Source organism: Apteryx mantelli, chromosome 26 (genome assembly GCF_036417845.1).
Source record: "Apteryx mantelli isolate bAptMan1 chromosome 26, bAptMan1.hap1, whole genome shotgun sequence".
Classification (NCBI taxonomy): Eukaryota; Metazoa; Chordata; class Aves; order Apterygiformes; family Apterygidae; genus Apteryx; species Apteryx mantelli.
In genome coordinates, this window is record NC_090003.1 from 3,193,274 (window position 1) to 3,216,062 (window position 22,789).

At 36.9% G+C, this 22,789-nt stretch overlaps 2 protein-coding genes across 15 annotated transcripts in view; both read left to right on the forward strand.

Moving 5' to 3' along the window:
- The window catches only part of SLC35E2B (solute carrier family 35 member E2B), a 20,656-nt gene extending 10,520 nt beyond the window's left edge, over positions 1-10,136 (forward strand). For 10 of the 11 annotated variants that reach the window (XM_067311071.1, XM_067311070.1, XM_067311074.1 and 7 more), the window contains 5 exons: positions 214-334; positions 2,259-2,312; positions 3,025-3,097; positions 3,792-3,937; positions 5,134-5,381. In XM_067311071.1, coding sequence (XP_067167172.1) covers positions 214-334; positions 2,259-2,312; positions 3,025-3,097; positions 3,792-3,937; positions 5,134-5,380 — 641 coding nt within the window. In that variant the 3' untranslated portion in view covers position 5,381. Of the gene's footprint in view, positions 1-213; positions 335-2,258; positions 2,313-3,024; positions 3,098-3,791; positions 3,938-5,133; positions 5,382-5,818 lie in introns of those variants that run through there. The other variant, XM_067311075.1, reaches the window with a different exon arrangement.
- Positions 5,530-22,789, forward strand: part of LOC106485730 (cyclin-dependent kinase 11B) — a 22,861-nt gene continuing 5,601 nt past the window's right edge. The window contains exons 1-14 of one of the 4 annotated variants that reach the window (XM_067311060.1): positions 5,530-5,594; positions 11,131-11,258; positions 11,973-12,088; positions 12,618-12,742; positions 13,331-13,469; positions 14,059-14,189; positions 15,513-15,635; positions 16,785-16,880; positions 16,990-17,118; positions 17,980-18,045; positions 18,645-18,820; positions 19,580-19,670; positions 22,064-22,185; positions 22,525-22,630. In XM_067311060.1, the coding sequence (XP_067167161.1) occupies positions 11,148-11,258; positions 11,973-12,088; positions 12,618-12,742; positions 13,331-13,469; positions 14,059-14,189; positions 15,513-15,635; positions 16,785-16,880; positions 16,990-17,118; positions 17,980-18,045; positions 18,645-18,820; positions 19,580-19,670; positions 22,064-22,185; positions 22,525-22,630 (1,531 nt within the window). In that variant the 5' untranslated portion in view covers positions 5,530-5,594; positions 11,131-11,147. Of the gene's footprint in view, positions 5,595-6,314; positions 6,367-10,352; positions 10,391-10,778; positions 10,801-11,130; positions 11,259-11,972; positions 12,089-12,617; positions 12,743-13,330; positions 13,470-14,058; positions 14,190-15,512; positions 15,636-16,784; positions 16,881-16,989; positions 17,119-17,979; positions 18,046-18,644; positions 18,821-19,579; positions 19,671-22,063; positions 22,186-22,524; positions 22,631-22,789 lie in introns of those variants that run through there. The other 3 variants (XM_067311059.1, XM_067311058.1, XM_067311061.1) reach the window with 3 other exon arrangements.

Consider the following 22,789-nt stretch of genomic DNA (forward strand, 5'->3'; position numbering starts at 1 on the left):
TGTATCCATATTGTCTTCCAGAGCACATTGTTACTGTTTGAGATCTCACTTTAGAACCTCTGTAATTTAAAATCCTTTCAGAGAAGTTTTTTTTTTTCTTTTAACTACAGAAGTTAAGATGGAATTGAAACTTCTTCTAACTATATTATCTGATGTGTTGCATTGAAAGTACAATAATTAAAAACAGATTTTAAACTTTCTTTTCATTTGCAGGACTGCTGGTTAATCTTTCTCTCATCCCTGTTATGGGTGGGCTAGCTCTGTGTACAGCTACTGAAATCAGTTTCAACATTCTGGGTTTCTCAGCGGCTTTATCTACTAATATCATGGACTGGTAAGGCATAATGAAGGTTGCATGTGTGGAATAGAGGAATTTTGTTTGTTAGTAGATCGAAGAAAACTATTGCCTGTTGTTGTTTTTGTACACTACATTTAAGCTTTGGTATTTAAAAATTATTTTTAACTGAAGATACAGTTACTCTTGGGGTGAGAAACCTTATCTGTTAGGATTCGTGAGATACAGAATAGTACAACTTTGGTCCAAAAGCATCTGTAGTTGTATAATCTTTATTTGGAACTCTTGACTCTGCTACTCACACCTGTAAACAGCTAGTACATCAGTAGATTATGCAAACTTTCCCCTGCAGTTGATAGATGAAGTGGGGCAAAATGAAAAACTCATTTCTAATTGCAGATGAAATTGAATGATAAAGACCCTATTATGTTAAAATGTTACTAAGAAATACACTAAACTTGCCAGCTACAGGAAAAAATACACACAAAATGTACTGTAGAAGAGTGCTAGTGACTCTAGACTTCAGAGAGAACAGGTGAGCATATTTTAGGGATAGAAATATAACTGAGCTCAGGTCATTGAGAGTTTTTTTTTGTTTGTTTTTTTAATGTGGTATGCTATCAATGAGTTAAAACATGAGAGGAAAACTTCAAGCTATGAAACCTGGAAACATTTACTGACCTGAAAGCTATGAAGACTTTTGGATGAAAGTTGTATCTGTTTGTGTTTAAGGAAGTGTTTTCTGTATGTAACTTCAAGATAGAATTAATTTAGAAATACTAGGATCACTCGTAATATTTTTAGTGCAATTCAGAGATGATTTACAAAATTCTTCCGTTGTACATCTTCAGGATGGCAAATGGTGAGCAACCTCAAAACTAGTATGCTAGCAAGAACACTTGAGAATTTTAGTTTCTTGCATGTGAAATAGTTTTGACAGGCAATGATTTACAGAATGGTGGTGGACTGTGTCAGATTTTACATATGGATGTTTGTCATTTTCTGTAAAAGTTCTGGGTTTAGATCTAAATTTATTTTGGATGTTTCCTTCCAAAATAAGGTAGACTTACTGAGTGTGTATTTGGTCTCCCTCCTCTTGCTCTGGATATGATAATTTATTTTAACATTGTACACTTTGCAGTCTTAATTATAATACAGGTTCAGGCATGAGAGAGGACTGTGTTCATGTTTTGTTTTAATACAACATATGCAAATCAGGTGTGCTGTTCTTACTTTAAGTAAATTGAAGTATTTTTGATTTAAAAAAATGCAGTGCTCATACACTAGTTTATTTCTTTGCGTGCTGTTGGCAGTGCCTTATATTTTTACATACAGAGTGTGCAATACTTGTTTCAGTTTGTGAATATGTAGTTGAACAACAAAAGCCAGAAAAAGGAGTGTTGTGCTTCTGTTTTCTAAAGAAACAATTGAGAATTTAAGGATCTAAATTGTTTCAACTTCAGAGCAAAGGCTAGATGGTTCTGAAAGTTGAAACTTAGAAGCCGTGAAGAAATTGAATGGACGTTTTTCACATGCAGTATAACAATATTTACATCAAGTACACAGAGCAGGTTGGTGCTTTTTGTGTAATAATCCAAAGAGATGAGCGCAAAATACGGTTGCTTCGAAAGAGAGTCACATTTTACCTTGAAAGTAAAACTTCCACAGTATGTTATAGAATAGTTATTTAATGATAAGTACACTAAAGTAGCAGAGATGTGTACTGGAATTTTTTCCCTGAATATGTTTATCTATGAATCATCCTTTAAAATACTTTGTTTAAATCCCTGGAGTATTTAGAAGAAAATAGAATTCAAACTCAGCTTTGTTTATGTGAATAAAAATTGTACAGAAGATGTTATCTAATGTATTCTAAGAGAAACAACTGTCTTTCTCACGGTTTGGTTTGTTTGTTATATCTAAAATCTACAGGCAAATGTGTTTTTTCTTTTGTTTTTTTCAGTTTGCAAAATGTCTTTTCCAAAAAACTGCTCAGTGGAGATAAATACAGATTTTCGTAAGTATTTAAAATAACTCAAGTCTGTCGATAATAGAAGGACCTTGGGCTGTATAAGGAAACCTAATAGCTGTGATTAGATTGAACTAGGATATTTTCTTTTCCTCAAGCTCTTTGCATTTTTAATCTAAATCATTTTATCAGGAAAGAAAAACTCATGTATTCTCAGATCCCACTGTGGTAGGGAGGAGTCTCATGATCATCTAAAACTCTCTCAGCATACCCAAAATGAGTCATCTTTTCACAGAAATGTGTCCTTATCCTGCAATCATAAAACTTCCTTTAACATTATTAGTCTTACAGAGGCAACCTTCAGTACCCACTCTACATTTTAGCTATGAAACATGTGAATCAGTAGTAAAATATTGTGGTAAAATATGTTCTCTTTTTTTTTGGACACATTCTATTTAAAAAAAAAAACTATAAATTTTTCAGAAGTAACTGCAGATTCAGAAAACCTCAAGCATGCTCTTGAAAACATTTGCCTTTTATTTTCAATCTATCTCAACCAACTTGGAAAGCAAAATACTGTCTTTCCAAGAGATTGTTGAATTTATTGTCCCTAAGGCTTGGTAGATGGTTTTTCTGTATTACTTTTTGATGACTGTAAATACAGTAATGAGGCTTCTACTTAAATTTGATGCAGCTTTCTTCAGGTCTAAGAAAGTGGAAGCTTTACTAATTTTTTTGTTTGTTTGTTTGTCCTTTGTAGAGCCCCAGAGCTTCAGTTCTATACCAGTGCTGCTGCAGTGGTTATGCTTATTCCGGCTTGGATATTTTTTATGGTAATTTGAATTTGCTAACACTGATGTATGTTTTCTTTTTGACTTGTGAGCATATGGTTAACCTTAGGTTTACCTTTCATCCTTCCTGTTCTTTAAAATCACCCTGGAATGCATTTCATCTTCTGTTTGCAAGAGATTGGGAAAAAAATATGTTGAAAGAAATAGTTTAGTATAGACATGAGTTGACAAGTGACCCAGAAAGTGTGATTTTATTTCAGGATTTTAGAGAAAAAATATATAATTTTGTCTGAATTGGTGCATTTAAAGTTTCAGATAAAGACTTAAAAAACAAATGCTAAATACTTGTTGACTTTTTGCTTATATTCACATGGTATGCGGGAGTATTAACTCTCTGAAAGGAAAATTGAGATGATGTAAGCATAATGTGTCAGAGGATAAGTATGAATCCTTGTATTGTCATATATCAGTGTTCAAAGGAGAAAATACGTCACAGACAAGCAGAACACACAGGAAAGTTCATTCAGATAAGACCTGGGTTTCTAATGTATTCGTTTGGAGGGAAAATCATATTTTGAGGATATAAACATCCTACATGTTTTTGTTTTGCTGAAATTTTGATGAAAAACAAATGTCTGTTAATAATGACTTTGTTTTTCAGACTTGGGGGGAAATTCAATTATAGATTTATTTATAAAATAGAGTCTTAAAATCCTCTCTTTTTTTTTGTGTTTAGGATGTGCCGGTAATTGGGAGAAGTGGAAGGAGCTTCAGCTACAGTCAAGATGTCATTGTACTTCTCTTAATAGATGGAGTCTTGTTCCACCTGCAAAGTGTTACTGCCTATGCCTTGATGGGAAAAATTTCCCCTGTGACTTTCAGGTAAAAATTTCATGTCAGGATCACTATTTTTTTCTTAGTATTCCTGCTTGGGAACTAGGTAATAAAGGTGTTGTGCAAATAAATAGTGTAAATGCACAAACGCACCAAATGCAAGAAGAAAACTTGTCAGATCCTACATACCACTAAAACTTTTTTCATTCTCCCTCATTGCATGAGGAGATCAGCTTTTGACTCAGGCTGTTGAGCTGATGGAACAGGTGCTCATGTTTACTAGCAGGAGTGCTGCTTTCAGGTTTAACAGCTATTCCTTAAAGGTGGTTAACTAGACTGAACAGAATCAGCAGAACCTTAGACCAAACACTAAGGATCCTTTTGCTTGAGTGATAATAAGGCAATACTTACATACATAGCAGTGCAGTGCAGAATATGAGTAATCAGTTCTGCATACCTGTTTCTGAAGCATGGCACCAGCACGATGGGTTGTATTTGTTGTATTTTTACATATGCTTTAAAGACAGCTCCACCTATACTGTCAGATGTATACTGCAGCTTTGTTAGGCTGTTACACAATTCTGATTCAGTAACTGGTCATTTGTAAGAATAGCCTTGTGGCCTGCAGGGTCATCCTGGTCGTAAACTTTCAAGGCTTCTCCTGTCTTATACTCTCGTGTGTCACTGCTGCAGTCTTTTGACAGTTTGCTGTTCCATGCATTCTCATTTTGAAGTTGCTAGTTTTATCTACACAACACCAGGATGTAAAAGTATATATGCATATTTATGTAAATAAAAAATTTCTTAAGTATGTGTTATAATGTTATTGGTATGGGTTAGAATTTGGTTCAAGTTATAAATACTGTATGACCTGAATAGTAACAATGCACTTAAAAATGTATAGTTATGTTGCTGATGTTCTGTTGGTATTTATGGGTGTCTGCATTAGCTAAAAACAAATTGCTGACACTGTACTGCATGCTTAAAAATAACCAGAACAAAAACCTCTTTGGAGAGGTGAGTTACTCATATTGGCTCTAAAATTAAGATAAGTGTAAAGTACTAGTGCCAATATACAAGCAGTTTGGTTATGGTATAAGCTTAAGTAGGAAGAGTGGAATCGGATTCAGTGTTTAAAAAACAAGCAAAACAAAAAAAGGTCCCACTACATTAGAGCATGAAGAGTAAGTTGTGTGGGATATCAGAAAGCTTTATCGGGCCTTAACTTTTATATTCCTTTCCAGTGTTGCTAGTACTGTGAAGCATGCACTATCAATCTGGCTAAGTATTATTGTGTTTGGTAACAAAATCACAAGCCTCTCAGCCATTGGGACTGTTCTAGTGACAATTGGAGTTCTACTATATAACAAGGCAAAGCAGCATCAGCAAGAAACGATACACAGCCTGGCTGTTGCAGCCCCGCAACCTGCACAAAGTACGATTGAAGATACTGAGCCGCTAATTTCTAAGGATTTGAAACCATATGATTGATATGGCCATTTATTCTTCCAAAATAGCATAACTCAAAGGAACTCTTTCTGAAAGTGGTTGTTTCTTCAACAGCTGAGGATGATTTGGTTCCTTTGAGTTCACAGCAAGTCAAGACTGGGACTTGAAGCAGAGAAAACAATGGGAAGAATCTAGTAAGCCTTGATTTACTGAGAAACTGATATACCGAACAGAGGACCTAGTGTCATATAATGTGGTAAATGCATACTTTGTAATCTTTTCTTGACTGCAAATAATATACAAGCCTATATTAGAAAAAGTCTTCAATTTTTTGTAGGAAAATGATTCCTTTCTCCACCAAAATAACATGAAAACATCACTGTATTCTGCTTGCTTGGTATGGAATGAACCTGGTGCTTAACTGATATTCCTAGATGTTTGTGACTCTATTGCATCTTATATCATTTGTTTGTATCATAGAGCTGGAAGGAAGAACCCCCTCCTCTCCCAACAAATGACTTATTTTGGTCTACGCTTAGTTCAAGTAAACTATGAAAATGATTCCATGCCCCCAAATGATGATGAGCAGCTATTTCTGACTACAAAGCTAGCAAGGAAAAGCAATTTTTTTTTTTTCTACATGAAAATGTTGCGGCTTAGTTGAGCATTGACAATATTGAAATGCAAATATATACATATGCTGTATAAAGCAGAGGGTTTAAATAAATATTCTCAATTGCTCACAGGTAAAAACCACTGAAAATCTATGGTGATAAAGGAGGCAGGATCCATATTTCTATAAGAAACCATTTTAATTATTTAAATATCTTGCAGTTTGTCATGTATTTCTGTTATGAGGAAATAATTCAATCTTTTATATCTAAGAGTGCAACAAAAATACTGCCTTTTAGAAACTCAGGGTTACAACTCTGTCCCTGGCCTATGTGCAAAGTGTTTCTGTCATTTCCAGTTATGTGAAGTATCTTGGAGGTACCTGTGACAGAGCTGGAAGAGAGATGACTTAACAGGTGAATTTTAACCATAAACTGAGGCTACATCTTTATTTCTGTTGCTTTTAATAATTTCTAAATTTAATGTGGTAGGCTGTCAGCTTTTGTTTCTTGCTAGATAAAAGATCAAAAGTTCAATTTCTTGCTTTTTCTGTAAAAATACTAAATTTTTCTGTAAGTATGAGAATGTGAACTTTTTTTTTTTTTTTTTTTTGCAAAACGTGCTACAGCATCTGGAAAAACCTTCAAATTGATTTTTTGGGGGGAAAAATTAAATTAACAATTAAAATGAGCTTAATTGTAATAATTGCCTCTCTTCTCACAGATGATAGGTTGTCATTATAAGCATGGTTAAAGTGGTCTTTACAATAAAAATATTTTATAATAGGAAGTTACAAGTGGAGCTCCTGCAAAAGTTAAGCACCTGCTTACATTTCCAGCGTGAGCGATTCCATTAGCTTTAGTGGACTTTCCCTGAGGAGGCAAAAAATGTGTTCCCAAGATAGGCTTTCTGAAGAAGACTTTCTTCTGATTCTGTTCAATTAGCATTTCTTTATTTCTGTGGTATTATGCTCACTTCAGGTTGCAGTGCTATATATGACTGGTTGCCTGGGGTATATACCCTGAAGATTCTTATGGGGAAAAAATGTAACTTTTTTCATCACTGTACGTATTGATGTTTGATTTGTTTTGTCATTACTAATATGACTTGCAAAATGCTGTGGACGATGAGGCAGAGTTCTGTTTTTCTTTTTTTTTTTGATAGTTATGCATTTAATAATCTCTGTAGATTTGGCAGAAACCAAAGTCTATTTTGCATTACGTTTCTACTTTTTTGGGAAGACAGGAGGATAAGTGGCTTTCTGGTTGTCTAGCTCAGTTTTCATGTAATCCACTTCATTTTAAAAGGTAGTAGACCTTTGCCTTTCCTGTAACTGGAAGACTTTTGTGAAACCATACAGCTGGGAGGATTTTGCAGCTTGTAGTTTCTAACATATTGGAGTTTCTTAGTGGCTGGTTCAGCCCCACCTGCTCTTCGGTGGAGAGGATGAGCAGGATAATTCAGTTCAGGAGGATTTTGTTTTCTTTTCACAATGTTTTCCTCTTATGTACTTTTATATGCAGTTGTCTTGGCCTTTATTTTTATTAGGCTAAACAAACCAACCTTTTTTACTATCCACTTGTAAGAAAGGCCTCTCTTTCTCTTCCTTAATATGCTGCTTTAAAATGTTCCACAAAAGGTAGCGTTTGCTTTTTTTGCTACCTTACTGTGTGTATTCTGTATACATCTTCTATTAAAACAAGAGTTGACCGCCCCGCATGAAAGCTTTTGGAGTCTGATCATTGCCTGGGTTGAAAGGCAAACCTTTGAGGTGTTTTAAACTTCAAAAACAGTTCTCTAAATAGTTTTCCTCTTGGAAAACATGGAAAACTTCACATTTTCAAAAGCAAAAATGTATCCGCTTATTAGCGGAAGGACATTCTCGGTTGTTATGCATAATTCTACTGCATCAAAATGGATATACAGCTTTATTTCTGGAATTTCATGTGGATTTCAGTGTATAAATACATAGTTAATTATGTAGCAAGCCAGATTACTGCAGGTTTAACAAACAGAGCAACATTAGGTATGTAATATTTTAGTGTATAGTTTCCGGAGAGAGGATGTTTCACTTAAAAAAAAAAAAAAAAAAAAAAAAAAAAAACCTAGGGAGTTTTGTTTCTTACTCCCTCCCCAGTGCTGAAATGATACAAATGCTTATTGAAGAAAACACATAGATTTGCAAATGTAAAATGTTACTTGCAGCAGTTAAAATCTCCAAAATGACAAATTTTCCAACTTAAAAAGATGCATAATGAAACAACTGTGCATGCACAATAAGTGCAACATGCACTTACTATATTTTAACCTCTCTTCATGGTGAAGTAATTTAACCATGTTAACCATGTAAGTTTGTTTACTTCTATCTGCATGTATTCTTAACTGATATTCCTATAAAATTTTTAAGAATGGCCCTTCTCACAATGAATTCATGTAAATTCTCCTTCATCATGTACTAGTTCTGCTGCTGTTATAAAAGTGACTTTTTTGAAATGTTCTTTGGTATCATGCTTTATTCAAATGAATAGTAAAATTGATCCCTTATGCCCATCCCTATAATTACATATAAAAAAAGAAAAAGAACAAAAGAAAGATGCATGCTGTGATAGTTTCTCCTTTTCTGCCGCTATTTGTCTGTATTTTTATTGTTGAATGGGCAGAGACTGGCAGTTATTTATATCTTCCTGCCCAGTGGTAAGACCGATGTATTGTAGGAAATAGATATTTTGGCAATTACTTAGTGATTTTTGTTACTTTCCAGTGTGGCCATTGGAGATCTGTTTAATCCCACTCAGTCTGTGGGCTCCCAAACCCAGCTCATGCACTGTCTAGAATGACACTATACTTCAGAACTAGAGTGTATGCCTTGTTTTTTTTTTTTAAATAGAATCTGAGAATTAGGATGATGATTGTACTGGAATCATGATTTGAGAAAATGTTTGTTTTGCAGCACAGCAGTTTTGTTTGGCTGGTGAGGCAGCCTGCTGTGTGTGAAAAATATTCTTTTGTCAAACGTGTCACACTTCCTCGTGATACCTCTTTTCAAGTTGATCTCATTCAGCAGATGATTAGCTCTAGTCTCTTAAGAGGCTGGTTGTAAGGGGATGTTGAGCAAAAAAGGCGTTTTGCATTCAGTAGGGCAATGTTGCTGGTGTTCAGAATTATGAAATAGGTTTCAGTCTTGTTACATTTATAGCCAAATAAAGACATTAGTTTCTCGGTTTGTGTGCTCACTTATCGCTGTTATTGGTCATAATATGTAAGGTTACGCATTTAATCTTGGGAACCTAATCACTGAATACGTTCACTAAGGCAATAAAGGCTGCAACAAGTCTGCTTTCTAAATTTTGTAGCATAAGACATGTTTCACCCTTGGAACTGCAGCTGATTATTGAGTTCATAACTCATGAAATTCTTATGGTTCTTTGAGAAAACCAAGCACTCTTTATGCTTGCTGAAGAAAAGCATTTACTGTGATTAGTTTCTGGAATCTTTCCTAAGAATCAAACTAGCAACCTTTAAGAAATGCCATCTTAAGTTGATTGTCAGCTTCATGAGCAGAGACTTCAGCTCTGTCATATCCTCTCCTATCAGTCTCAGTGAATGACATGGAAGAGGATACCTGAAAGGCATTTACTTGTAGAGACAACTGTTTGGTTCTGTGACAATGACACGAATTTAGACTCTTGGCGCCCGGTCTTGGCTAATCTAGTCATGCATTTATTCATGAAGGAAGACTGGAGTGCTGCTTTTGAGGCAGGCAGAGGCCTGTGCCAGAAAACCGTGGAGGAGTATGAGGTGCATTTATAACCTGGGTACTGACATTTAAATAAGTGATTGCTTTTAAAGAGCTCTTGTTCTGAGAAACTTGAAGATGTTGTAGCTCTAGTTGCTTCGTTATCAAAGCCAAACCTTTGTGTATTTGATACCAAAATATGAGTGTGTGACTGACATAAGCTGTACATATTATTTTGTACATGTTTTGTGAAAGTTTGTGTATTTACTGTTGGTTATTTATGTGAGGTCTGGATACTTTCTAAGTAGCGCAGCTGCCTTGGCTATAGCCAGGTAGCTGTGCCCATTCATCGTTGGTAGCACATGCAGGATCTCTGTTAAATCCTGTGGATGTTTAAAATTGCTCCTGTGTTTTGATTAATCTTGGAAAGAATAAAGTTCCCGCAGTGTCGCGCTGTTCTTGTTAACGCCTTTTCTGCGGGCCTCCTCTCTCAGCAATGCTGCCCTGCCGGGCCACGAGTGTGGGGGCTGGGAGGGGAGGAGGAGTCCCGCCGCGCCCCGGCTCCGCGCCGCGCGTGTGTGCGTGCCCGCGCTGCTTGACGTGCCCTGGACGTCATCAATCTACCCCGGCGGGCGGAAGTGGCGTGTTTGTCTCGCGCTGCCTTGTCCCAGTCTCCGGCGGCGGCGGCGGCGGCGGTGGTAGCGGTGAGTGGGCCCTTCCCGCCCCGCGAGGGGGGGCGGTGGCGAGTGAGCGTTGCGCGGGGCCTTTTCGCTGCCCGGCTGAGCGCGGCGGCGGGAGGAGCCGGTCCGTGTCACATCGGTGTCCTACCCGCCGAGGCGAGGGACTGAAAGGGAGTGTGGGGGTCGGGGGCCTGAGCCTCGAGCCCGGGCGGAGGAGGGGCCCTAGGCGCAGCCGCTCCCTGTGGTGAAAACGCCATGGGGAGCCGCGCTGGGCCCAGGCCGTAAGGCTAGCTCACCCCCCCGCTGCTGGTCGCCTGTGCGGCTGCCAGGTCTGAGGGCAAGCCCCGGACCCAGAGATGCTGTCTGGTGAGATGAAGCAGTGGCGCTGCTGGCGGCGGAGCAGGAGACTGTAATTGTGAGCGCTGAGAGCAGAGGTTGTTATTATCCTTCTGGTACCAAAGTTGTACTTGATAGGCTGGTGCCACTTCTGCATCTTCCTAAGTGGCAAAGTGCGAGATCTTGTTTATAGATGTTTTCTTCATTTTGCTCAAGTGGGCCCTTAACTTAATGGGAAAGCCTATGTGTGCTTTTAGGTTTAGGTCAGACTCTTTTTGTTCAGTGTAAGTCAAGTACAACTTGACTTTCCTTGAAGATGTTATTTTAAGTGTTCATCTGTACATGAAAAATTCATGTAAAATTGGTGCAACTGTGTTTAGTGACTGTGTAGTTTGTGTAGGTTTCATTAATATCATGTTCTTTTTCAGAGCTTTTTTGAACTCAAATGGGTGATGAAAAGGATTCTTGGAAAGTGAAAACTTTAGATGAAATTCTTCAGGAAAAAAAACGAAGGAAGGAGCAAGAAGAGAAGGCAGAGATAAAACGCATGAAAAATGTAAGCTACCCTTTGATAAACAAGCGGTTCTAACGAGGAGTGAGTGAAGAGCTTCATGCCTATCCCCTCATTTTCTGATCAGAACAATGCTGTTTCTAGCCCTGTTAGTGGGGCTCCTGTGTGCTCTTGTATGTCTCATGAGTAATCTCTTGATTCTCTTCATTAAAGTTTAACAAAATACCATGCTTTGCTAAAATCTAAATAGTGCTACGTTATATATTTTCCTTAGTTTCATAGTTGTTGAAAAGGTTAAGCAGTTGACATGATTAACTGTAAGTTGCAGTTCAAATAATTACCTTATAAAGTTATAAAGTTTTATAGGGCTTCTGTCTTCAAACTGGATGACTTAATAAATTCTCTTAAATAACTTTTACTTATGGTAACTAAGTCTTTTACACATATAACAAAATAATTATCTTTTACAAAAACGCAATAGTTATTGTGATCCTGCTTGATAGCTGTGGGTTAGTTTTGTCAAATTAGATTGAATTTATGGAAGTTCAGCTATCATTGCAATCTAACTACATTTGGCTGCTTATAACTTAAGATGGAAATCTGTGCTTCATAAATCAGTGTATTTTGCTGGTGTGACTGGTCAAGGTTGGCTTCTGAGCCAGAAATGGAAGACTTGCATACTGTTGTCTTCTTTTTTCTTTTTGCAACATACAAATTAACTGTGTTTTGTTTTTGCCCTTTCTTGCATTCCTATTACAGTCGGATGATCGGGATTCAAAGCGGGATTCCCTTGAAGAGGGGGAGCTGAGAGATCACCGCATGGAAATAACGATCAGAAATTCACCTTACAGGAGGGAAGACTCTATGGAAGACAGGCAAGAATATGAAAATAATGTTTGTTGCCTTAGAAAGAATTGGTGAAGTGAAATTTTAGAAGTACTGAGAAGATTGTTAAAAAATATCTGAAGGGGAGGAGTTAACTCCTTTAGCATGCTGATGTTCCATCTTGTGTCCTGTTTGCAGAAAATGCCAGGATATCTTTTCAAAGTACCGATTGTGGTTTAACAATGTGGTCAAGTTTTGGTCTCTACCTAGAAATACAATTCTTCCCTCAAAGTGCAGTTAAAGTAGGCCTGCTGAGTTCTTTGATACTTAATTGTCCTCAGTTTGCTTGTATATTATAAGTGCTTATATAATAGCAGCATAACTACTCGCCTGTCTGACTTTCTGTAATGTACTCTTAATGCCTTGGCTCCAGGGTGTTAAAGAAATGAACGTTAATATAAATTAATAAAATAGAAAAAAATACATTCTTTTCAAAATGGAGAAAAAAGGAAATAATGTACACTTTGCTAGACACTACGTGTAAGCTCCCTGAGTTTATTAATTTATATTGTATTTTAGAGGAGAAGAAGATGATTCCTTGGCTATAAAACCTCCACAGCAAATGTCACGGAAAGAAAAAACTCATCATAGAAAAGATGAGAAGAGGAAAGAGAAGCGTAGACATCGTAGTCATTCAGCAGAAGGTGGTATTATCACAGTTCTTTAAAACTTACAGTAGCTTCCCAAGGCCGAGCTGGACAGGCACTGTATAGAGGATAGATAACAGTAACTGAACTAGGGAAAATGTGACAGGTGGATAAGACAAAGGGAGTTAAACTTGCGTTATTTCTTTGATTATGTTGAATGCCCTTATAAGAAGTACACATATATATGTCTGAGATGATGTAAACTACTTTGGGACAGGGACAAAGGGTCCAGTTTTACTCTCTGAAGTCTGTTTAACTTCTTCCTGGCTTCACTGAGTGAGGGGTTGAGCTGTGATCTCTGTACCTGACTGTAAAAGAATAAATATCCTTTCAATGTAAAACAGTACAGGAAAGTCCTGTTACTAACAAACTTCCTCTGTTTTCAACATGAGCATTCATGCAAGGTTTTATAAACTTTTAATTTTGTAACACATCTCCAGCTTAGGATTCTTCCATTAAGAAAAGGCCAGAGGACATAGATATAGGTTGTCATAAGTTTCAGCTCTTCTAGTATTGCTTTCTGGAAATAGAAGCACTGAATATCTTGAATAGTAACACTCCAAAATTCACTTTTGTCTTGGTTAGGGAAACATGCCAGAGTGAAAGAGAAAGAACGGGAACATGAGCGTAGGAAGAGACATAGAGAAGAGCAGGATAAAGCCCGACGTGAATGGGAAAGACAGAAACGGAGAGAAATGGCAAGGGAGCATTCCAGGAGGGAGAGGTATTTTACGTCACTCCTACGCTGCCCCCCTCCCCTCAACCCCACACAAAAAACAACAAAGAGATGAACCTCTTCCTCCTCTAAATGTCTCCCTAACTCTTCGTTGTTCTGCATTGATACAAAAGTTCAGAGCAAAAGCTGGTAAGATCCGATGCCTGTACCATGTTCCTGTGAATGTGTTGTCCGACAGAATGGGTTCCTGACTTTAACTACGTTTGTAAATGACTTCATTAGAACAAATATTTTTAAGTGAAGTCATTGCCAGTGTTTTGCTATAGAGAAAAATGGGCAAATCGGTTTTCTATAGAATGATGGGATCTATTAACTGGACTTGCTTTATTTCTGTTTAAACCCTGATAAGGGTGCAGAAGCTTATGTGTTTCATAGCTCATGATCTTTGTCTCTGAAGCACTATTTTTAAAGGATCAGATGAAAAGCTACCTATGTATTTGGCAGGCAAGCAATCAGTGGTGCTGTTGCTAGTGAAATTGAATAGCCTTGCAGTTTGTTACAGAAAAAATGTTTGTCTTTACTCCAGAAGCTGAATTTGTAGTGAACTGTAGTGTAACAAAAAATAATTCTTTTCTAGAGATCGTCTGGAGCAACTTGAGCGAGAACGAGAGAGAAAAATCAGAGAGCAACAAAAAGAACAAAGGGAGCAAAAAGAACGAGAAAGACGAGCTGAAGAAAGGCGTAAGGAAAGGGAAGCCAGAAGGGAAGGTAACTATTTCAGTATAAATGTTTGGGCTTACTATTTGATGATGTAATGCTGGGAAAGAGGTTTAGAAAGCAAGAAAGCATATTTTACTTAGGTCAGTGTCAAAATTAATAAAAAATTGTTTTAATGTGGAAAAAAATCTGAAATCCTACATGGAGCAGTAAAATGTCAAGCTTTCTAGCTATATCATCTTTTGAATATCACGGCATATGGAGCTATTAGTGCCATTAGTAAATTTGCAGTAAGTCTCTCTTTGCCTCTTTTCATTAGTCTGGTTTCCTACAGAAACAAGAGTTATGTAATTCAGGTTGTGTGTCTGTTTGTATGTGTATCTGTCATGATCGCAATCCCTTCTGAACTCTTTGTCTGAGTCCAGCCCAATTTGATAGAGACTAAAGCCTCAAAATTAAGCATTTTAAGTGTTGGGGAAAATATACAGTCTCTTGCCCTCCCCCTTGCCGTTTAAGTGCTCCCAACTATGTAAAAGGCTGTAGTAGGAATCAAGTTGGGGAGATCTGATAACCCAGCTGCAGAAAAAGCTTTGGCTGGAGCTAATGTCATAGACACCAAAGTCAATCAACTGCAAGACACAAGTAGAGAAACCCAGGAACCATTAGTTCTTGTGTTCATAGGACTACTTGTTTAGCACAATATAAATTAATTTAAATTAACTTTTACATCTGAATTCTCACTTCACATAACGTTTCAGATCACTTGCAATCTAAGTTCAGATCATTTTTAGTTAAATGATCTCTGTTCATCCTAGCTTTCAGAGCTAAAAATAGCCTCTGTGATCAGGTGGCAATCTTGGTGACAAAGATTGCTTAAGAGTAGCAGAATAAGCCATATTTATTGCTATTCCTTCTAGTTCTAGTCATGCCAAACAGCTTCTTTTATGCATACTGGTATTGCTCAATATATCTAGCTTTTGATTTTAGTTATTTTTATTACTCTTTATGTTTCTGTCAGCTCTTTCTAACCCTTAGCTGTTTTTATGCATCTCCCCTGGTCTGTCCACTTTTCTATGTTTTGTTAATGCCTTAGGTTCAGGATATTCACTGTATAGTATAGAGGGCATCTTGCATCTGTTTCCTGACAGCACCTTTCTGTAAGCAGTTTTTGCTGACTGCAGTGCACGAACTTTGTGCAGTAACTTGTAGAGTCCTTTGTTCTCTTAGGTGTAGTTAGGTTCCACCCCCTCCACCTCATTCCTCTTTCTTTTCTAAGGAAAAAGGAATAATACACAAAGCAGGTAGCTGTGGCAGACAAGAGGATTGTAATTACCAGAGAGGTGTAAGGATTTATTTTGGTTTTGTTTTCACTAGTTTCTGCACATCATAGAACAGTGAGGGAAGAATATGGAGACAAAGTAAAAATGAGACCCTGGAGCCGCAGCCCATTACGACAACAAAGAGACAAGCTTGAGCAAGGAGATGGCAGGAAACCAGGTAGTATTTGCACTTGATAATGCCTTTGCCTGGGGGGCCACAAGGAGCTGTTTTGGGGAAGAGTAGAGTGTTTCATTTTTAGTTGTAAACATATATCTCTTTTGCTGTATTTAAAGTATTGTTCACTTTAGCCATGGTGGCATAACTCTGGAAGATTTGTGAGGGATGACATATATGCTCTTTTCTAAAGCAATACTACTTTCATAGGTAATTGTGTAAGGGGCAAATTGAATGGATCTTTCTTTTTTGGTAGTAAGAGCAGCAAAAAAAAAAAAAATGTTTTGAACATCAGTTGATCGAAGAGGCAGCTGATTTCTTACTTCTGTAACTTAATTCCATTGCAGATTTAAAAGGGATTGTTTATACTAGATCCAGTTAGGTTTGTTGATGAGAGGGAACTGTTCCATGAACTAGTGCACTTTAAACAACACTAATACTGTCTTTGTGTATAAGAAAATAAATGCTTCAGGCAGTATTCTGGTTAGATGGTGAATTCTGTTTTCTAAGCCAGAAAATGGTCTTTCTCATGCATGGAAGGTTGTAGCTGTGAGCAGAGAACTTGCACAATTGACATAAAAATGTCAAGCTATGTGTCTGTTTTGTTAATGTGTGTAACGGTTGAAGTTGCCTTAAAAGTCAGTGAAACTATTTTCAATGAGCATGTTCTTGTACAAAGAAGCTGACTGCACAGTGTAACCAGCTGAAATTCCAGGAGGAGACAGCCAGTAAGTCCTTTGAATGTAATATCTAATCAATCAGTAGTTATTTGTACATGCTATTTCCATGGTGGTCTAAAGGGACTGCAGTAGAATTACTCCTGGTAATAAGCACTGTATGTAGGTATGCATATTGCTGAGACTAGGCTATAATGATGCTTGTTATCATGTTATGCATTTTTTTATATTTCACTCAGAGGGATTGAAGAAAAAAAATCAATAGTCCACATTTTTGCCAGTTAATCCTGCACCACTGCAATTCAGAAAGCTGTTTGTCTCTTGAAGAGAATGTGAAATTCTTTGAGTGGTCTGTATTGGATGAATGTTCAGCCTCAGCTTAATGGTCAGAGAAAGGAAAGGCTTTGAGTATTCAGAGACTAGAGTAGAGGTGCTGTTCAGTCACCACCCTATTTTTGATTTTATGGTCTCACAGTAAAAGAAGAGAAACCAGAAGAGAGAGATCCCCTTTCAGACTTGCAAGACATCAGTGACAGTGAGAGAAAAACCAGCTCGGCAGAGTCTTCATCAGGTGATAAATGCAATCTAGTAGATGTAATGCATTCTACATAATAATGTTTCCTTGAAAGATGTTTGTACAATGAATCTACTTAGTTATGTGGTTGTTCCTTCCTCAACAGAATCTGGATCAGGCTCGGAAGAAGAGGAAGAAGAGTCTAGCAGTGAAGGATCTGAGGAAGAGGGAGAGGAAGAGGAGGAGGAAGAGGAGACGGGAAGTAATTCTGAGGAAGTGTCTGAGCAGTCGGCAGGTGAGTAACATAAAGGTCCTAAAATAGTGTGTTATGGCATATCTTAGTTTTTTGTTCTGTATTGTTTTACTTCAACATTTTCCTTTTCTCTTAGTCTAGGATAGGCTGAGACCTCACAGGTCAAGATAACTAAAAAGGAAAAAAAAACAAGTACAAGTCATATTCTATCCTTTTACATAGAGGTAATACAAATTATTCATCTAAGAAGCAAGATTAGAAAACTTGAAAGCTGTTTTTGTCTTCCTAAATGGTATAAGACTAACAGTTTAAATAATTTTGTGTTAGACAGTAAGAAATATTCTGTACAGAACAATTCCGCAATTATCTGGGGTGGGGGGAGGTGTGAAATAAAAATGTCTGTCATTTTGAATGCAAATATCAGATTTTTTTAATGTCACTACAAATAATTGAACATAATAATAAAGAAGGATTAGTTCTCAAATCTACTTTAGCTGTTTTTGTCATTAAAGTAATTAGTCATTAGTTTTTGTGTCATTAGTAAAGAAAAGAAGGCACAACAGCCTGGTCTGAGGGCTGGATATTTTTATTTAAAAAACAATTAAAGGTAATAAGTTAATATGTGTAAGTTTCCTGACCCAATTAATTTATTTCTCCCACCCTAAATTCCCAGATACTGATAAGAATTGTATTGCCTCTTGGAGGCTGAATGGTGAAGTTCTGTTGAGTTAGAGGAAGCATTTGTTTTCCTAGTGAAACAGAAGTATGGATTCACTAAACTAGATAATGGTCTGCCTGGCAAATTAATCCCCCAAATGAGAAAAGCACTTTGGTAATGATCTGCATGACAAGGAACTACAGAAGTGTTGAATTTATTCAGTTGTACTTGATTCTGTTTTGCAGAAGAGGTGAGTGAAGAAGAAATGAGCGAAGAGGAAGAACGGGAGAATGGAAACCACATCCCAGTTGGTACAATGCAAATATTGAATTTTTAAGGAAGTGTTACTTTAGCTTTTTAAATCTATCTGGTGTTTGCAGTTTTGCCATCATTCTAGAGTATTTGGCACTTTCTGGCTATTCTCAGCTGAGAAGCAGAGAGAGGAATAAGCCCCAGTTTCAAGTCAGAGTGAGAAATTCCCCAAAATCTGTTTCAAGGCTCCATGTTTAGTTCATTGGACTAGGATCAGATTTCTCTAATGTTTTCTTCTTTTTCATATTGGGTCTCTTATCCTGTCCTCTCATCAGAGTTTTACAGTCAGAGATACTGGCTCAGTTTTCTCTTGCATTCTCTGTAAAGATATTTTTACAACATGCAGTATTTAACCCTGGAAATGGTGAATGACTGTAAACTGGAGTTCCTGAAAGCTTCATCTCTGCGAGAAGGAGAAATTAGGCTTCTTAAGTTTTCAGTGATCTTTAGTGTTACAGTAACTTAACTTGCATAATTTATGCACCTTGCCACTATGTCATTTATATGGATCAAAGTTTCACTTCTGTTATTTGTCTAAAGCTGAATTTAAATATTACAAATGGCTCCCTCTTTCCATGACTGATTCTGACTTTTAAAGTTACAGAGTCAAGGTTTGACCGAGATTCAGCAGGAAGTGAAGGAGAAGAGGAGGAAGTTGGGGAGGGCACCCCTCATTCCAATGCAATGACAGAAGGAGACTATATTCCTGACTCACCAGCTTCCTCCCCCATTGAACTGAAACAAGAGCTTCCTAAATATCTTCCTGCACTTCAGGTAGAGGATCACTTAGAGGATGCTTCAGAAGGTGGATGGATTTTTCCCTAGCTACTTTGTTAACTTGATGAACATGTATTTGCGATAGCACTTAGGCATAAGAGAGTTTGTGGGTAGAATATCCCTCACTGAGTCTACATCACAACATATACAGTTGTGTGTGAAATACTGCTAACTTCTTTTCACAAGCAGAAAAAACATACGTGGAGTGAAAATAAGATGATTCTTCTAGATGTAGATAAGAATATAATACATTTGATATTGTGTTATTTTGGTATTGCTATCTAAAAATAGATACTGATGAGAGAAGAGTTCAGTTAATATGAATAGAATTTGGATGGGAGGTGATTATTCTTTTTGCGGCCAATAGCAAAATTTAGAAAATACAAAGAGTAAGCATTTTTGTATTAATTGAACTATATGGAAGGCATCAGTCTTAAGCTGCTGAGTTGGCTTCTTTGCCATTGAGACCAAAATTTCACTTTATTCTCTGCAGAAGTAAATGAGTGAGGAATTAATGAAGTAACTTAGGTTTACTGAAACACAGACTCTGTCCAGAAATTCTTTAGACATCCAAGTAAAAATAAACCCCAAAGATACCTTTTTCATTTGGCATAGCCATATTTAGAATTTTCTTGGTAAATTCTAACTATTCCTAGGAAGTTGCTGAATTTTATCTTATGTCCTCTTAAAACAAACAGGCAAAACCTTTCTACAGACATTTGAAGAGTAAATGTCAATCTGTGTGTTTTTTCTCAGGGATGTCGTAGTGTGGAGGAATTTCAGTGTTTGAACAGGATTGAAGAGGGAACATATGGTGTTGTCTACAGAGCAAAAGACAAAAAGACTGGTTAGTATAAGTGGTCTCCAGTTAGTATTTTGTGGTATTAACTAAGCATTATGACCTAAATGTTATCTAATGTAAGAAACATTTCAGCCAAGATCCATGTTAGCATGAAAGCTGTTGTCATTTGGGAGGAATTTTGGGACCTGCAATTTGGAAAATGTACTTATTTGCCTCTTCTCTAAACTGTGGAATCAGCCCTCTACAGTGAGTGCTTAGTGAATGTGAAAACAATATTACAGTGTACATATGGTAGAGAATTTTAGTTTTTATAGGATGGGAACAAGATGAGGAAAAGGTTTTTAAAAAAGTGCTTGTGCAGTAGGGGATAGTGTACATTGTATTTATTACTGTAAAAAAATTTTGAGCCACAGGGAGTCCAAAGCTGGATATCATGTCCAAGTGTAAAGTTTTCACTGAAGGTGGCTAGTTAGAAACTATGAGGTGGACTTGGAATCATGAAGAAGTTTTGAACTCTGTAGAGGGAGCTGGTAATTATTTTGCTATATTGAATGCGTTTACAGCAGTTATGTTGAGGTGTAAGCATAAGCACTGTATGCAAGTTGAATCTAGTATGTTTTGCATTTTTGTAGACTGTTTTCTTCCAGGACCACCCGTTGATCTCTGTGAATTCAAATTAATTAAACTTCTTGATAATTGTACAAGGAGTACAACAGGAAGTCTGGGGTAGAGTGATAAACATAGCTTGGGTTTCTTGGCTCTCAGATTGCATTTTAAGCACAAAAATGATACTCTGTCTTGAATCAATCTTCTGCCTTAAGGAAGAGGTATGTTGTAATAAGTGAATTATTCATTTGGCCAATTTCTGCTTGTGTCTTATATATAAATTTAGAGCTGCAGTTGTAAGCAAACTATGGTTCTGTATCTTGCACTGAGGAATGAAATCTGTCTGAAATACCTTCTTTTTTTCCATGAGTAAGCTATCCCTTTTAATGGATGTGGATTTTGACATAAGGGTTTCACTTGCAGCTAGTTAAGTTCAGAAGTAAGCTCGGTATTGACCACAATTGTGTAGAACTATTAACATGATTTCATTTTTTGGCTCAGCAGGCAACTGTTTCTTGCTCATGATTTGCTAGATAGTTGATTGGTCGGTTGATTTGATATAAGCAGGTCACTAGGTGTCACTGTAAGTACAGCTATTGATTAGAGAATTCATAAAAGCAGTGGTTTGTGTGCTGTGAGTGTACAGCACAGTATTTTGTTGTATAAAGAAATTTCACCTTTTTTTTTAAAGCTACCTCTTCAAAAACACTTCTTGCAGATACAGGTGGATCTCTACTTTTAAAACTCATAAAATCCATTTGCTTGTTTATCTGACTTTTAATAGCAAATGTGTTGCTGAAATTACTGCATTTCCTATGAATGATGCAAGAGCCAAACATCAAGTCACTTGTGTGTGCCCCTTCTATGGTCATTTCTCAACTGAAAGAAATATTTAGTTTGAGGTTTTAACAAAAATTGTGATACTACTGTGGCATTATTTTTTCCTGGAAAATGATAATGTACAGCAATCACTAGCATTATGTTACTTTCCTGCAAGCTGGCCATTTTCAGAGGGAATTGTAGCAGTATAAATTAAATATGTGCAATTTTAAAGAGTTGACAGATGGTGAAGAGAGCTTTTGAGAGGAAGTATGTTTCAAAGCTGGTCTAGACACAAGTTATGGTTATTCTCGGTTTCCCACTGACTAGCTATGATTTTGGTGACAAGTTTAAACTCTGGGTACCTTGCTTTTTCCATTTATTTCAGAATAGTGCCACCATTTCATCATCTTTGAGGTGTGGACATATACAGCTGACAGTGGTTTCTCTGAGTTCACTTGCTTATCGGACAGTGTTTGTGGGCTACTTTTTCTTTTCCTTATTTGTCGTGAGGCCTGCTCTGAGACTGGTGTAACCATTATTCTTTACAATATCATACAAAATGTATGATATTGTAGTTAAATAATTCACATTAGTAATATTTTGAGTAGTGCTATGATTTTGAGTCGGGTCTTTAAATAGAGGTAAATTGCATTTGAGGCATTTCTGTCTGACATCTGATCTTCCAAATTATGGTGAGGACTTCAGAGCTGAATACATTTTTTCTTTCCAGGTGAGTTATCTTAGAATACACTAAAATCCATAATCAGCATTTTTCCTCTCAGTTTTGAATCACTGTTTTGAATTTTATTCTTTTTCCTTAAACTTGGCTGTTATTGTTTTTGGTTTTTGTACCCTGGTAATGTCAGATTAACTCTATCTCTTAGTTAGATATCATGTCTGAGGAATGGCTTCCATTCAAATAAATAGTGACAGAACATTGGGGAGACCTCTTCACATGTATTTTATTAGCTATGTGGAGTCAGCAGTTAATAATTCTGTTTTCCTTGCAGATGAAATTGTGGCTCTGAAGCGACTGAAAATGGAAAAGGAGAAGGAAGGCTTTCCCATTACTTCTCTTAGAGAAATAAATACTATTCTGAAAGCACAACATCCAAATATTGTCACTGTCAGAGTAAGGCCACCAACCTTTTATTTGAAAAGCTTTTTTTTTGTCTTGAAATGTTGTCTCTTGGCTTTTAAAATACCTTACAAAAATGTTAGCATTCCTAGCAGAGCTTGTTTCTAAGCAGTTGTGTGCTACCTGTAAAACTAAACAGATGGTGCTTGTCTCTACAAAATCTGATCATTTACAAAAATGAACTGTTGTCTTGGGCATCTAGTCTTAAGTTTCCTATGAATTTTACCAATGGCAGGTACCATTTATCCTATTTCCAGTACATTTCTAAAATTCGTTTTTGCATGCTTTTTAAATAGTGTGTGCTTGCTTGATCATTTGTTTTTTGTGTTTTAGGAAATTGTTGTAGGTAGTAATATGGATAAAATCTATATCGTAATGAACTATGTAGAACATGATCTCAAGAGTCTGATGGAAACAATGAAGCAACCGTTTTTACCAGGTACTGTTTGCCACAGTCTCCTATAATTCTCAAGCTGGAAAACTGACCTGCAAAGACCTCGGCGTCTTTGGGCTGTACTGACATCAGAGAACTAGCTTGTATGATGCCTTGGAATTTCCTTTGAGTGTTCTGTGAAATGGGGTCTTTATTGCTTTTTCT